This window comes from Palaemon carinicauda, chromosome 6 (assembly GCF_036898095.1).
Source record: "Palaemon carinicauda isolate YSFRI2023 chromosome 6, ASM3689809v2, whole genome shotgun sequence".
Taxonomy (NCBI): domain Eukaryota; kingdom Metazoa; phylum Arthropoda; class Malacostraca; order Decapoda; family Palaemonidae; genus Palaemon; species Palaemon carinicauda.
In genome coordinates, this window is record NC_090730.1 from 83,183,582 (window position 1) to 83,198,503 (window position 14,922).

At 38.5% G+C, this 14,922-nt stretch overlaps 1 protein-coding gene across 1 annotated transcript in view; it reads right to left on the minus strand.

The window, feature by feature from the left end:
* LOC137643119 (2-oxoglutarate and iron-dependent oxygenase domain-containing protein 3-like) overlaps nucleotides 1–14,922 on the minus strand; it is a 443,146-nt gene that overhangs the window by 203,387 nt on the left and 224,837 nt on the right. Inside the window, exon 3 of the mRNA XM_068375966.1 lies at nucleotides 10,355–10,448. Coding sequence (XP_068232067.1) covers nucleotides 10,355–10,448 — 94 coding nt within the window. The remainder of the gene's footprint in view (nucleotides 1–10,354; nucleotides 10,449–14,922) is intronic.

The window sequence follows — 14,922 nt, forward strand, 5'->3', positions numbered from 1 at the left end:
CCGTTGAGAGGGATTCTTGTTCCTCCACGTGGGGAGGATCCTCGTCCTCTTCAGGGATACCTTGCAGCAGATCCCGTTCTGTGTCAGAGGACACTTCTGACATCCTCTCTTGATGAATGTCCATACGCTCTAAGGCCTTGTTGATATCCGAGTAGACCTTCAGCTGAATGAAGAGGGACCGAAGCTGTTCCTGGGACACCACCGCACTAGACAGAGCCTTGGGGAACAGTAAGCATCTCATTGGGTATGTATGGTCCTGGGGAGTTCTTCTGGAATCCCCTTACCCATTTGCGAAGGGTATCCCTCGCCGTGTCCCTAGCCTCTAGGGCAGTGGTTCTTAAACTGGGGGGCGTGCCCCCCTAGTGGGGCGCCAGAAGCTTCCAAGGGGGGCGCAAGCAGGGCTGCTAGATGGTGCCATTTTTTTTTCTTTTTAATATTAATTGCAAAATAGTCAAAAACATTATCACTGCTTCCATAGGATTTTTTTAATGATCATCTCAATACATGCCAAAAACTCAATTAATAGATGCCAAAAGTTATCAGTGACACCTGTGGCTAACCCTTTGATGAGAGCGGTCAGAGAAATGTTTCCTCAGGAACTGAACGCGTCTTGCACCACCTTGTTGCTCATCTCACCCGCCCTTATAATAACAAAGGGTTGCAGTAATCAGACTGACTCAGTCTGTCAAACGAAGTAGTGAGGACTTTCAAGTCCGGCATAATATATTTCAACTATTATGTACTGGTAATTACTACATTATTTTTAATGTATTTAGTGTAGTTCTGATTTAAAAGTATTTTTTCTTTTTTGGGCGTGTGTGTTTACTGTATGTTCATCCATTCCTTTGTAGCTGTTTTACTATTTTAGATAAGTTACATGCAGTATCAAAAATCTAAATGTGTGTGTAACACGTGAACGAGCAGAAATTTTTTTTCATATCATGGTATGACTTACCAGCTTATACGAATGTATTGTACGTTATCATTATTTCACCTGCATAATATATTTGTTTCATTTGATATACATATAACTAGGGTGTTCATTGATTTGAAGTGTGAAAACGGGAGTTATAATGAAAATATGCATATGCATTATGCATATAGGCCAGATTTACCATATTTTAGAAATTGAAATACGTGGCATTACACAACACACACAATATAAATATAAATATAAATATAAATATAAATACATAAATATATATATAAATATATATATATATATATATATATATATATGCATATATATATATATATATATATATATATATATATATATATATATATACAGTATATATATATATATATATATATATATATATATATATATATATATATATATATACTGTATATATATATATATATACAGTATATATATATATATATATATATATATATATATATATATATATATATATATATATATATATATACAGTATATATATATATATATATATATATGTATATATATATACAGTATATATATATATATACAGTATATATATATATATATATATATACAGTGATACCTCGGTAGTCGAACGACTCTATACTCGAACAATTCGGAGTTCGACCAAAATTTTCGAGAAATTTTTGCTGCGGTGCTCGACCAAAAATTCGGTACTCGACCAGCCGAACACGTGACGACCGCATGGGCTTTGTGATGATCGCGCCATCTCGGCCACTCTCGCTTGTTCGGGAAGCATCAGTTCTCTCGAGAGCGTCACTCAGACAACGCGCGATCAGCATTCGTTGTGATTTAGTGATTTTCAGTGCTTTTAATTGCTTTTTTAGCTTTCATAATGAGTCCCAAGAAAGTAATGAGTGTTAAGGGGAAGGAGAAGAGGAAAACAGTGCGAACAACGATCGAGTTGAAGAAGGAAATTATAGCGAAATATGAGAATGGTGTACGAGTGTCCGATTTAGCGGTAGAATACGGAATGGCGAAGTCGACCATTTCTACGTTTTTAAAGCATAAAGAAATGATTAAGAAGGCGAATGTTGCAACGGGAGTTACGGCGGTAACTAAGCAAAGGCCACAAGTGATTGAGGAGATGGAAAAGTTGCTTTTAATATTTATTAAAGAAAAACAGTTGGCCGGGGAAAGTGTTAGTGAAGCGTTCATTTGTGAAAAAGCGTTGCATATCTATGAAGAATTAGTGAAGAAAAGTCCGAGTACCAGTGAAAGTGATTCATTTACATTTAAAGCGAGCAGGGGTTGGTTTGAAAAGTTTCGTAATAGAACAGGTATTCATCGTGTTACTAGGCATGGGGAGGCAGCTAGTTCGGATCAAATTGCAGCCGATAAATACGTGGGGGAATTCGATCGGTACATAAATGAACAAAATTTGATCGCACAACAAGTCTTTAATTGTGATGAGACTGGGTTATTTTGGAAGAAAATGCCAGCCAATACGTACATTACCAAGGACGAGACGAAGATGCCAGGTCACAAGCCAATGAAAGATAGGCTAACATTGTTGCTGTGTGCAAATGCAAGTGGCGATTGCAAGATCAAACCCTTGTTAGTGTACCACTCGGACAACCCCCGGGTGTTCAAACGAAATAATATTTGTAAAAGTGCACTACCAGTTATGTGGCGCTCGAACACTAAATCTTGGGTCACAAGACAATTCTTTACTGAGTGGATAAACGAAGTGTTTGCCCCCCAGGTTAAGGCTTACCTCATTGAAAAGAGCTTGCCAATGAAATGTCTTCTGGTTATGGACAATGCTCCTGCACATCCTCCAGGTCTCGAGGATGACTTGAAAGAAGAATACAGCTTTATCAAAATCAAATTCTTGCCCCCCAATACTACTCCCATACTCCAGCCCATGGACCAACAGGTCATTTCAAACTTCAAAAAACTCTATACCAAGGCCCTTTTCAGAAAGTGTTTTGAAGTGACCAGTGACACGAAGTTGACCCTAAAGGAATTCTGGAAGGAACACTTCAGCATCCTCAACTCTGTTAACATGATTGACCAAGCTTGGCGAGGTGTGACCTATAGGACATTGAACTCTGCCTGGCGTAAGCTGTGGCCATCATGTGTCACAGAGAGGGAGTTTGAAGGTTTCCAACCAGAGGCGGGTCCAAGCACTGCTACCCCTGTAATTTCTGATGACACTGATGTCGTTGAGGAAATTGTTGTCATGGGCAGGAGTTTGGGGCTTGAGGTCGACAAGGATGATATTGATGAGCTTGTAGAAAGCCATTCTACCGAGTTGACTGTGGAGGAATTGTTGCACCTGCAACAACAACAGCAGCAGGATCTGATTGTGGAGCAGGAATCTTCAGAAGAGGATGAGGTAAGGGAGGATGTTCCAAGTTCTCTCATCAATGAAATTTGTTCCAAGTGGGCAGATGTGCAGGCTTTTGCTGAAAAATACCACCCAGAAATTGCAGTAGCAAACCGGGCAGTGCATATGTTTAATGATAGTGTCATGTATCATTTTCGAAGAATACTGCAGAGGAGGAAGAAACAATTAACAATAGACCAGTTTTTCACAAAAGAAAAGAAAGCTGCTACATCAAAGCCTGTTTCTCCTCCAAAGAAGAGACAAAGAAGAGAAGAAACCCCTGAAATAGATCTGCCCACCCTTTCATTGGAGAGAGAAACAACTCCTGAAGGAGAACTACCCCGCCACATCATGGAAGGGGACTCTCCTTCCAAGCAGTAACCTCCCCCTTCCATCCTCTCCACATCCATCCCTGTATGCCATCGAACCGCTGCTCAAAGGTATGTTCACTACAGTACAGAAAATGGTTTAAAATTGTTTTATTTTAGTACAGTAAATGGTTTAAAATTGTTTTATAGGATTTTCTGACCAATTTCATACACATTTAGATAATTATTGTTGTTTAGGTACACGTTTTATTAATATTTTGGGCCTGTTCGAGTGCTTGGGAACGGAATAGAATATATACCATTATTTCTTATGGGGAAAAAAAATTCGGTACTCGAACAAATCGGAGGTCGAACACGGATCTCGAACGGATTATGGTCGAGTACCGAGGTATCACTATATATATATATATATATATATATATATATATATATATATATATATATATATATACAGTATATATATATATATATATATATATATATATATATATATATATATATATATATATATATATATATATATATATATACAGTATATATATATATATATATATATATATATATATATATATATATATATATATATATATACAGTATATATATATATATACAGTATATATATATATATATATATATATATATATATATATATATATATATATAAATGCACATGAATAACTACGATATATACAATCATATATGCATTTGGAATCCTCATAAACATGAAGATGTTAAGAAGAAATTATTGTCCACATGGAAGACTATATCATCTTGTTTTGCATATCATATATAGCAACAGTATAAATGTTTTTATTAAATTTTAGTTATTTCTATATTAAGATTTTTTTTTTGTCTGAATGCTCGATTAAATACTCATTTATTTTGCATGTATGTGAATAACTTCTTAAATTTGTTTGAATTTCTAAGTACTTGATTTTGTGAGTCTTTACTTATATAGACCTATGTATATGTATGTTTATGTACCGGATCTCGTGTATAAGTGCATATGTGTGACTTAAAAGAATGTAAATATTGGGTACATGTAGTATATGTGTGAATTTATGTGGGTACGTAGTTTGAAAATATATATGCATTTGTGTGTGTGTATGTGTGTGGAGTTATTTATTTGTTGATATGCATCTGCATTGAATTTTATGAGTATATTAAGATGGGTATTGAAATATATGTCTGTATGTTTTACGTATTTATGCTTATTTGTGTGAATCGTTATGAATTGCGTGTATTCTTGAACTTGAAATTCTTATGTACCAGTATTTTTTCTAGTATTTTCTATCAATGTAATAACTGTAATCTGTATAATGCTAAAACAGTTTGAAAAAAGATTAAGTTAAAATTTTGTTTCATCATAATATATCTATTTTACCCATTTTCTATGAACAATGTTTATTTTATTGAAATACAGTACAGTGCATTCCTATAAAAAATCAACAGCAATGAAATAAAAATCTATCATTCCATATACTCACATAACCAATGAAGTATATTAGCATACAAAACGCAACATATTGTTTACAAAAACAATACATACATACATACATACATACGGTACTTTCTAGTTTGGCAAAAATTTCAAGGGTGGGAGAGGGGGGGGGGCATGGGATCTATGCTTAATGCAGAAGGGGGGCGCAAGGCAAAAAAGTTTAAGAACCACTGCTCTAGGGTAACTAGGGGGGTTTCACCGAAACCATCGGCCAGCAGGGTTGAGCAGGTGGTGCAACCCTTCAGGTCCCAATACTTCAGGACTCCTGTGACGATGCAGCAGGGGGCATGAGACCTGCACATCGTGTGGCCACAGAAGTCCCTCCCCTTGTGATTAAAGAACATAGCTCCGCATTTCTCCGTAGGGTCATCCCGGAAGGACAAAGACTTTACATGAGTATGTCATTTTGTAAATCAGTGTTATAAAAGCATACAATGTATAATAACAATAGTAATCACTATTGCATATGGTATCTTAGGATAGTAAGCTTGAAAGGAAATGAGAAAAGACATATCTGAATTTCCTCTCCCTGGCTATTGCTGAGACCTCCATCTGTATTAATATTCAGTTTCCCTGATAGGAAAGGTACAAGGGACAGAAACTCTAGAAACTTGAGTTAGTGTTAGTAAGAAGTTTATACTAACATTATTCACCTGTAGTACTGTATTAATACCAATCGGGTATTGTAAATCCCCGATGATCAGAGAAAATCATCTGGGTGTTAAGATATTACTCAACCTCAACAAAATATCATTGATTGATTGATTGATTGATTTAAAGATTTCAAGCATCCTGACATCTAAGGTCATTGACGCCGATATCATTTAGTTTATATATATAAAAAAAAAGGATATTCAATTAAAATCATAAAAGTTGAATGTCATTATAAAAGTTAAATAGTTTTCAAAACACCTGCTTTTGAAATAAATCTGAAAATGCCACTAGCATAGTAGGACGCATCGTGTCGAATAATCTTGGCAAGGATGAACCTGCCACCCTCACCTCAAGCCTCAAACAAATATCTATTCCTTAAGTTATTATAATTGGGGCATTCGGTCAACAAATACCTCATTGTTAGAGGTACTAAACAGTTTTCACTATACGGCTGGTGTTGGCCCTTCAGTAGAAACTCGTGTGTCAACCAAGTGTGACCAATACGGAGACGGCAGAGAGAGGCATCATGTTATACCTCCAAGGAGATATGACATTTGTTACTTCTCTTATTTTATTGCCAACTAGACTATCCCAGTGCTGTTGCCATTTATTGCAAAGCAATTTCTTGATGTTAGGTAGGAAATAATTACACGGAATGGGATACCTTCTTGGCAGCAACTCAGATGCAGCATTCTTTGCCAGTGAATCTGCCTTCTCATTCCCAGATACACCTACATGTGCTGGAACCCAACAAAATCGAACCATTATACCTCTCTATCCAATAATAGAAAGCCATTCTAAAATCTTTAAAACTAGTGGGTTACTAGAATTAAAAACTTCCAAAGCTTTAAGGACACTCCTTGCATCACTAAAAATTGTAAAATTACCCTCCTTCTCCAACGTTATTTTCTCAATAGCGGTTAATATGCCATACAGTTCGGCAGTAAATATGGAAGCGGTTAGATGAAGTGCACCTCTACAATTAAAACCATTTCCATGTACTCCAAATCCAACGCCAGCATCAGATTTGGAGCCATCATTATATCTAAAAGTCGATCATCTATGTTCTTCAGCATGTTCCAAAAAAAGAGACCTGGCTTCTAGGTCTGTCATATTCTTCTTAACTCCAATTAAGTATTCACGAAGGCGTTGGTGATATCTTGAATGGAAGTACCTTACTTCAAATTACAGTATATCTAGACTATTTAATAATTGTTTCACCCGAAATCCATCATTTTGGGTGCAACTTAATGTATGTGGGGTGCCTTACAAGGCTTACAGTCTGAAAAGCTAAAGAATTAGGGATTCTTTGCAATCTAAACCAATACAGAATAATGGAAGACATTCGGTAAAGGTCTAGAGGTAACTCTCCACCATCAACGAGACTTGGGATAGGTGATGTTCTAAACACTCCTGTGGACAATCTAATAACAGCATGATGTATTGAATCTAATATCTTTAATCGGCTTGGTGTGGCTGAGGAGTATATTTTACATCCATAACTAATTTTGGAAAAAATCAAGGCCTTGTATAATTTCAAAATAGTATTGCGGTCTGGCCCCCATGATGTATGGGATAATACTTTTAAAAGATACAGAGCCTCAACACATTTAGCTTTTAATGCTTTTAGGTGAGAAACCCATGTAAGTCTACAATCAAATATCAAACCTAAACATTTAGCTTCCCTAACACATTATGTGGGGTGCCTTACAAGGCTTACAGTCTGAAAAGCTAAAGAATTAGGGATTCTTTGCAATCTAAACCAATACCGAAGAATGGAAGACATTCGGTAAAGGTCTAGAGGTAACTCTCCACCATCAACAACGAGACTTGGGATAGGTGATGTTCTAAACACTCCTGTGGACAATCTAATAACAGCATGATGTATTGAATCTAATATCTTTAATCGGCTTGGTGTGGCTGAGGAGTATATTTCACATCCATAATTAATTTTGGAAAAAATCAAGGCCTTGTATAATTTCAAAATAGTATTGCGGTCTGGCCCCCATGATGTATGGGATAATACTTTTAAAAGATACAGAGCCTCAACACATTTAGCTTTTAATGCTTTTGGGTGAGAAACCCATGTAAGTCTACAATCAAATATCAAACCTAAAAATTTAGCTTCCCTAACACATGGGATACGTTGACCTTTAATGTATATATCCGGGTCTGGATGTGCTCCCCGGATACGACAGAAATGTACAATAGTAGTTATACTTGTCGAGAACTTAAATCCATTCATATTGGCCGACTGGATAATTTTGTCAATTGAGAGTTGTAGTTTTCTCTTAACCATTACCATCCTAGCTCCAGCAAATGATATGGAGAGATCATCCGCAAATAATGTTGAGAGAACACTCCGGGGAATGGCTGAGAATATCCAATTAATTGCTAGTGCAAAAAGAGTTACACTCAGCACACTACCCTGAGGAACTCCTTCCTGGCATTTACTCTCTGATAGAGTTTCCCCCACTCTCACTTGAAAAACTCTATGTGAAAGAAATGCCTGAATAAATAGTGGAAGCTCTTCTCTCAATCCCAATTCATGAATTGTTTTAGGTATACCATATCTCCAAGTGGTATCATATGCCTTTTCAAGGTCAAAAAAGACTATCACATGGTGCTGTTTGGAAGCAAACGCTTCACAAGTAGAGAACTCAAGTCGTATCAACACTTCAGCCGTTGAGTGCATTTTTCTGAATCCACATTGAATGGGTGATAAAAGACCCTTCTTTTCAAGGTACCACATCAGCCATGCATTGACCATCTTCTCCATGATTTTACATAAACAAGATGTAAATGCAATAGGTCGGTAGTTTGGTGATAAAAACTTGTCCTTACCAGGTTTTAAAAAGGCTAATATAATGGCTATTTCCCAAACACTTGGGTTATTATGACCATGCCATATTCTATTAATAATGCTTAAAATAAATAACTTTGTATTAAAATGTACAGGCTTACTCATTGGATATGGAATCCCATCGGGTCCAAGGGCTGTATATTACAAGTGGAAAGTTCCGTATCATATTCTTCCCTTCCTGTTGCAAAATTTAAAATTTTCTTTTCTTCAATGCTCCTATACTGGTGACCAGGGGCTCCTTCACACTTGCTGGATACATTTGAAAAATGATTAGCCAGGGCATTGCTAACATCATTTGCTTCAGTTACATACTGACCATTCACCTTCAACACTGGTGGTGGGTTGGGGGAGAATTTGCCAGTTATCTTTTTTACTTTCCTCCACACAGAAGATGGTGGTGTTCTACTATTAATGGAGGAAACAAAAGACATCCATGACTGGCGCCTTGCTTTTTTCATGGCACGACAGAACTGTGCTCTCTTTATCTTGTACATAATCAAATTCTCATCAGTTCTGCGTCTATGCAATTGTGTTAAGAGATCTTGTGGCTTTGTGCAGGGCAGTTAGTTTTAAAGACCACTACGGGACTGGTCGTCGTTTGAATAACCCTGTTGTTTTGGGAATTGAATTGACTCCTGCTGTATGAAGGGTTCCATTCAGTAAGCCGATGGCATCATCAAGCCCAGAGGCTCCAACAGGGAAAATAGCCCAGTGAGGAAAGGAAAAAAGGAAAATAGAATATTTTAAGAAGAGTTACAACATTAAAATGAATATCTACCATATAAACTATAAAAACTTTAATAAAACAAGAAGAGAAATAAAATAGAATTGAGTGCTTAAGTGTACCCTCAAGCAAGAGAACTCTAACCCAAGACAGTGGAAGACCATGGTACAGAGGCTATGGCACTACCCAAGACTAGACAACATTGGTTTGATTTTGGAGTGTCCTTCTCCTAGAAGAGCTGCTTCCCATAGCTAAAGTCTCTTCTACCCTTCCCAAGAGGAAAGTGGCCACTGAACAATTAGTGCAGTAACCCCTTGAGTGAAGAAGAATTGTTTGGTAATCTCAGTGTTGTCAGGTGTATGAGGACAGAGGAGACTGTGACGAATAAACCAGACTATTCAGTGTGGATGTGTTTAGGGAAAAGGAAAATGAACCGTAACCAGAGAGAAGGATCCAATGTAGTACCATCTGGCTAGTTAAAAGACCCCATAACTCTCTAGTGGTAGTATCTCAACGGGTGGCTGGTGCCCTGGCCAACCTACTACCTATCTACCTGCTAGATCTAAATCCCAGAGGGCCAATTTCTAAAAGGCATTAAGATTCACCCTCCCCCACCCCAGAAAAAGAAAAAGTAATGGGTCTTTCATGGAAGTAAAAATATAAATGAAACTATCTATTTTTGTATAAACTTGCCACTTTATGGTAAAGGGAAATGACCATCTTCTGCCTTTATAGAGACTTGTGAATCCAGATGTGCAGACAAATGAAGAGGATTCTTCTTTTCCTCTTAAGCATGTTTGGAAGGGAGTTGAAACACTTTAATATATTGGTTAATTGATAGGTGTGTAAAATATGTTTTTTTTCTTCTTTTTTAAAGCATACTACCCGTTCTACAAATAAATTATATGAAATGATCCAGCTCAATAAGAGTGGTGTAAAATCATGAGATAATAATACTCTGCAATTAGAAATCAGATAGCATACCTGGGAAATGTTTCAGTTCATCAGCATAGTCCTCGGAACAAACAATATCAACTGAACGTTTAGAAATTTCTTCTTTTTGTGTAGCAAAGGGAACCTGAAATTTACAAAACATACACTTGAAAAAATATAAATGCAAAAGAAGATTAGAGCTGTAATAAAAGATCTTGTCTGATGTATGATTTTGATCATTTTATTAAATCTAAAAGTACAAGAGAATACTGAATGAATAATCTTCCTTCTTCAAGCTCTTGTCTGATGTATGATTTTGACCATTTGATTAAATCTAGAAGTACAAAGAGAATATTGAATGAATATTCTTCCTTCTTCAATTTTGGTAGATATTTAAGTACTACCTGCTATGAAGTGAATATGACTACAGCAATAAACTGGCTATTATTGGATGTAAATTATGTCATATGGAGCTGAATTAAGTAGACATAGTTGATGTAATTTTTTTCTATGGTGCCCAAAGGATTATGAAAGTGAAGAGATAAAATCGAAGAGATAAAATCTTCAACTTTGTAAAGGTTTGAAATAAAAGTTACTTCATCACAAAATCATAGTATAGTCCTCCACAGATATAAGTCTTTGTCAAGTAAATGTCACATAGTAGCAGTGGACAGTATCTTTGGATTTGTATACTCATTTGTGATGTTTTGATTATACCATCCTAACTGGTGTGACCATCCTAGAATCATGTTGGTTAAATACTATACGTCTAACTAAATTCTAAGTTGTGTTGGACCTCAATTAACCACACAAAGGTTACTTTTACTTCTGTTATGATGCTACAAAAAATACCAGGTCAACTATACAGTACTTTCTGGTCTTGTATAGGTTAATTATAAAATTCATTCATAGAAAACAGTAGACTTAAAAAATGAGTAACTCCTACAGTATATCAAATGCTGATGTTTGAAACAAAAATATAATTTTCTAGGTCGACCTGTGTCGCCCGGTGAAAAGGTCCTTCTTGTCACTTTTCTGATATAAATAACTTCCAAATATACCAGAGAAAGTTAAAGCATGGAATGCAGAGGTTACTACCCTCGCGCAAGCACCCCTAAGGGCGTGTGAAAACCACTATTCACAGGTCGTCTTCCATTTAGAATATTCCTTCGTCAATATACACAAGAGGGGTGTGCCGATACAGCGGTCCTAACTATACCAACCCGAGCCACACCACCGATGCCCGACACCAGCGCCATCTGTCATCCTTCTTTTTGGACTCGTGTAGCGTGCTACCTCTTTGCTTGTGCTTGTGTTTTCGCGCTGTTTTTGGATTGTTTTTTACGATGGCTGAAGCTCTACTTACCCCTGCACCAATGTTAAGTACCCTAGATTGTATTTTCAATATCAGTGTTTTGATATTCACGCCTTAACTTGCGTTTTTGCGTGTTTTTGTTAGTGCAGGCCGCGGCTTGGGCAGCCATTAGCGCGTCCTCAGCTCATTGTTTACATCGCATTCGGGTATAATTATATTTTCTCATGTTCAGGTTCATTTCCAGTTTAATTTTTCATTATCAGTTACTGGGTATAGCCCTTGAACCTACTTGTTACGATTTATTTCGCTTTATTTTAACATGAGTCACTCCCGAGTCTGATTTTTATTGTTGCCGTTAGCGAAGAATAGTTCGGCCATTAGTTGTTATTTGAAGAATGCAATAACATATCATAACAGTGTTCTTTTTACTTTCACTTTCATTACATTGAAAGGATTTCCTTTCCTACACGGCCGTCTTGTCGTCTCTTCTTCGCTGACTCCTAGTTTTTAAGACCTTTGTACTACTACGGACAGGTCTGTTTTTACATGTGTTTATGTTTTTTACCTCACTTAGGGTTCGTGTTTTTTACTAGGTTGAGTAAAAGTAACCTTGGTGAGAGAGAGAGGCTGGAGTTTCCCCGGCTTTTCGGGTTTAACTCAGTTATCCTATTCATTTAACTACTTGGAATTAGTTCCCACCTACCGGAAGAGGCTGGTTTCTCCCCCTCTCTCGTCTCGCCTTATTCCTTTCTTATTTATTATCATTATTACTGTGTCGTAGGTTACTCTACTTCTTCCTAGTTATTCTAGTGCTTTAGTTATTTTAGCGTTTGCGGCCATGTCGTGTTAGAGTCAGCCCCTATCTTAGGTTAGTATTTCCCCCAAGGCCTGCTCTTCAAGCCGCCATTTACGTTCCCCCCCCCAAGTCCCTCCCTTTCTTCCCCCGCTTCGGCTTGGCGATATAAGGGACTGGACATTGTTCTAATTACCTAATTTCTTTTGGGCTCTACCACCGGAGCTCCGCCGATGGTCCTCCGTCAGCATAGATATGAGCAAGGAACACTATTTTTATGTCTTTTTAACCTACTGTTTTTGCCTCCGGTGTTTCCTCGACGACTGGGAGCTTCTCCCCTCGTCAGGTTTCCCGGTTCTGTTTTAGTATGGGCACTGACTCCGGTATTATCTCTGTCATTCAGTTCTACCAAGATACACGACAATATTCTTTAATTATATCGATTTTTATGTCCGTTAACCTACTGTACTACTCCGGTGATTCCTCGACGACTGGGAGCTTCTCCCCTCGTCTGGTTTTCTGGTTTTTGTTTAGTACCCCTGTTGGCTCCAGTATCTCTGCCCATTCGGTCTTACCGGAGATACATTACTATTCCTTTTTATTATACCCATCATTGTCTTTTTGTGGCCGCCTCATTCTCTCCCACGTTCACCGGACCTCCGGCGCACAACGGAGTAGTTCTATGTTAATTACAGTAATTTGTTTATTGCACTAGAATTTGTTCATTGTTTATTTAGTCTGCTACTCTATTCCGTCACCCTCCGGACCTCCGGGGCACAACGGAATAGAATTGAACCCTAATTACATACTTTTAGTATTCTAGGCTATACATGTAGTACATCCACTCCTAATGTTGGCTTCTAGTTACAACTAGTATCATATGCATGCCAAGTATTTACTTACATATCTTTATCTTAGGTTAGTTAAGTCTACAAAAGGAGACGGTGTACTTATAATAACCTTTATTTTACAGAAAGCCCGCTGCGCCTACAAAGGCTGCCCTGCAGCATTCACGGATCCGGTGGGCCATGATGTTTGCCGATCGCATGCCCACTGTGCGGTCTCCTTCGCCCTAGAGGAAGGCCAAACGCCTTACATGGTGTGGTTCTCCGAAGCATGCTCCCTCTGTTTTGAGTTGTCCTCAATTCTCCTGAATGTTGAGATAAGATTTCACAATCGTTCACATTCGATTTTTTCATTTCATCTTTCTATTGATGGATAATTTGGAAACAGTCGTTCATATTCTAGTGTCTCTATTGATTCAGACTTCCCCCTCCCTTTGGTTCGTTGAATTCATTTCTACTCTTCTTTCAGGCTGACGAGGATAGTTTGAAGACGGCCAAATCAAGTCTCCGGCAGTGGGTGTCAAGTTTCGGCCGTAATGCCCCCAAGGCTGCCCTTATGTGTTAGACGGCAACATGGCTTCCCGTCTATTCCCTGGATCTCTGTCGGCGGCCGTGGACAGGGAAGTTGCTGCCTCTATCATCGACGCCATTCGTGCCGCAATGGTCCCAGCTTCGGAAGAACAGCAGTTGTCGGGGGACGTAGCTTCTCTGGACATTCATCTGGAGCCGATGGATGAGCAGGTTAGTGGTGTGGAGGATATGGCAGGTTCTTTCCTTTCTCCTACTCCTTCCTCTTCCTCTTCTTTCCTAGGCTTTGATAAGCCCTCAGCTTCACCTTGGGAAGGGTCCTTGCTGGTCCGACCTAAGGTTAAGCCCTTGAAAAAGGTATCCAAACCCAAATAATCTAAATCAGTCCCGTCACCCTCTCCAGCGTTGTCTCCGATCCCTGGGCCGTCGACTTCTGCTGACCCGATAATAGCTGCCAAGGTTCCTCCTCCTTCTAAAGGACAGAGGAGTAAGTCCACTAAGTCAAAAACGTCAGTTCTTGACATACAGTCTGACTTGTTTACAGACACGCTGTTGTCCAGGTTCAGGGAGGTAGTGGACGAATGGCTGGAACAGAAATCTTCCACTGTCTCGGCTTTAGTAGCGGAGCAACTAAAGCCCATCAAGGACATGATTGCGGGCCTGCTCCACTCCGGACCTCAATCAGCTCCGGCTGCAGTCCCAGATGCTTCGAAGCTTCCGCCGTTCGACAAGAACAACCCTTGGCGGTTTGCTCTGCATGCTCCCTACCTAGATGGTACTCTTACCATCGAAGGACTGGGTACCCGTCCATTATCTGACCTGGAATTTTATCCAGAAGATCTCCGGTTCCCCTTTAATTGGTTTGTGCGCCTGACGGAGAATGCCCTGGTCAGAATGGATAAAGTACCCAAAGAAACAGTCATCTTTCCGAAGGAACAAGCCCAAGCTGTCTGGGCTCGTACCTTATCGGACTGGGGTTGTTCCAACTCTAAGTTGACTCCTCATAAGGGATCGTATACCATCTTCACGACCACCAAGATATCCCTTCTCCTTTTGCAGATAAGGTGGCGGAGCTAGCACTCCAAGCAGTTCAGGAGGACCTTCCCATGCCAACCCTCAAAGAGACGGATGCTACCTC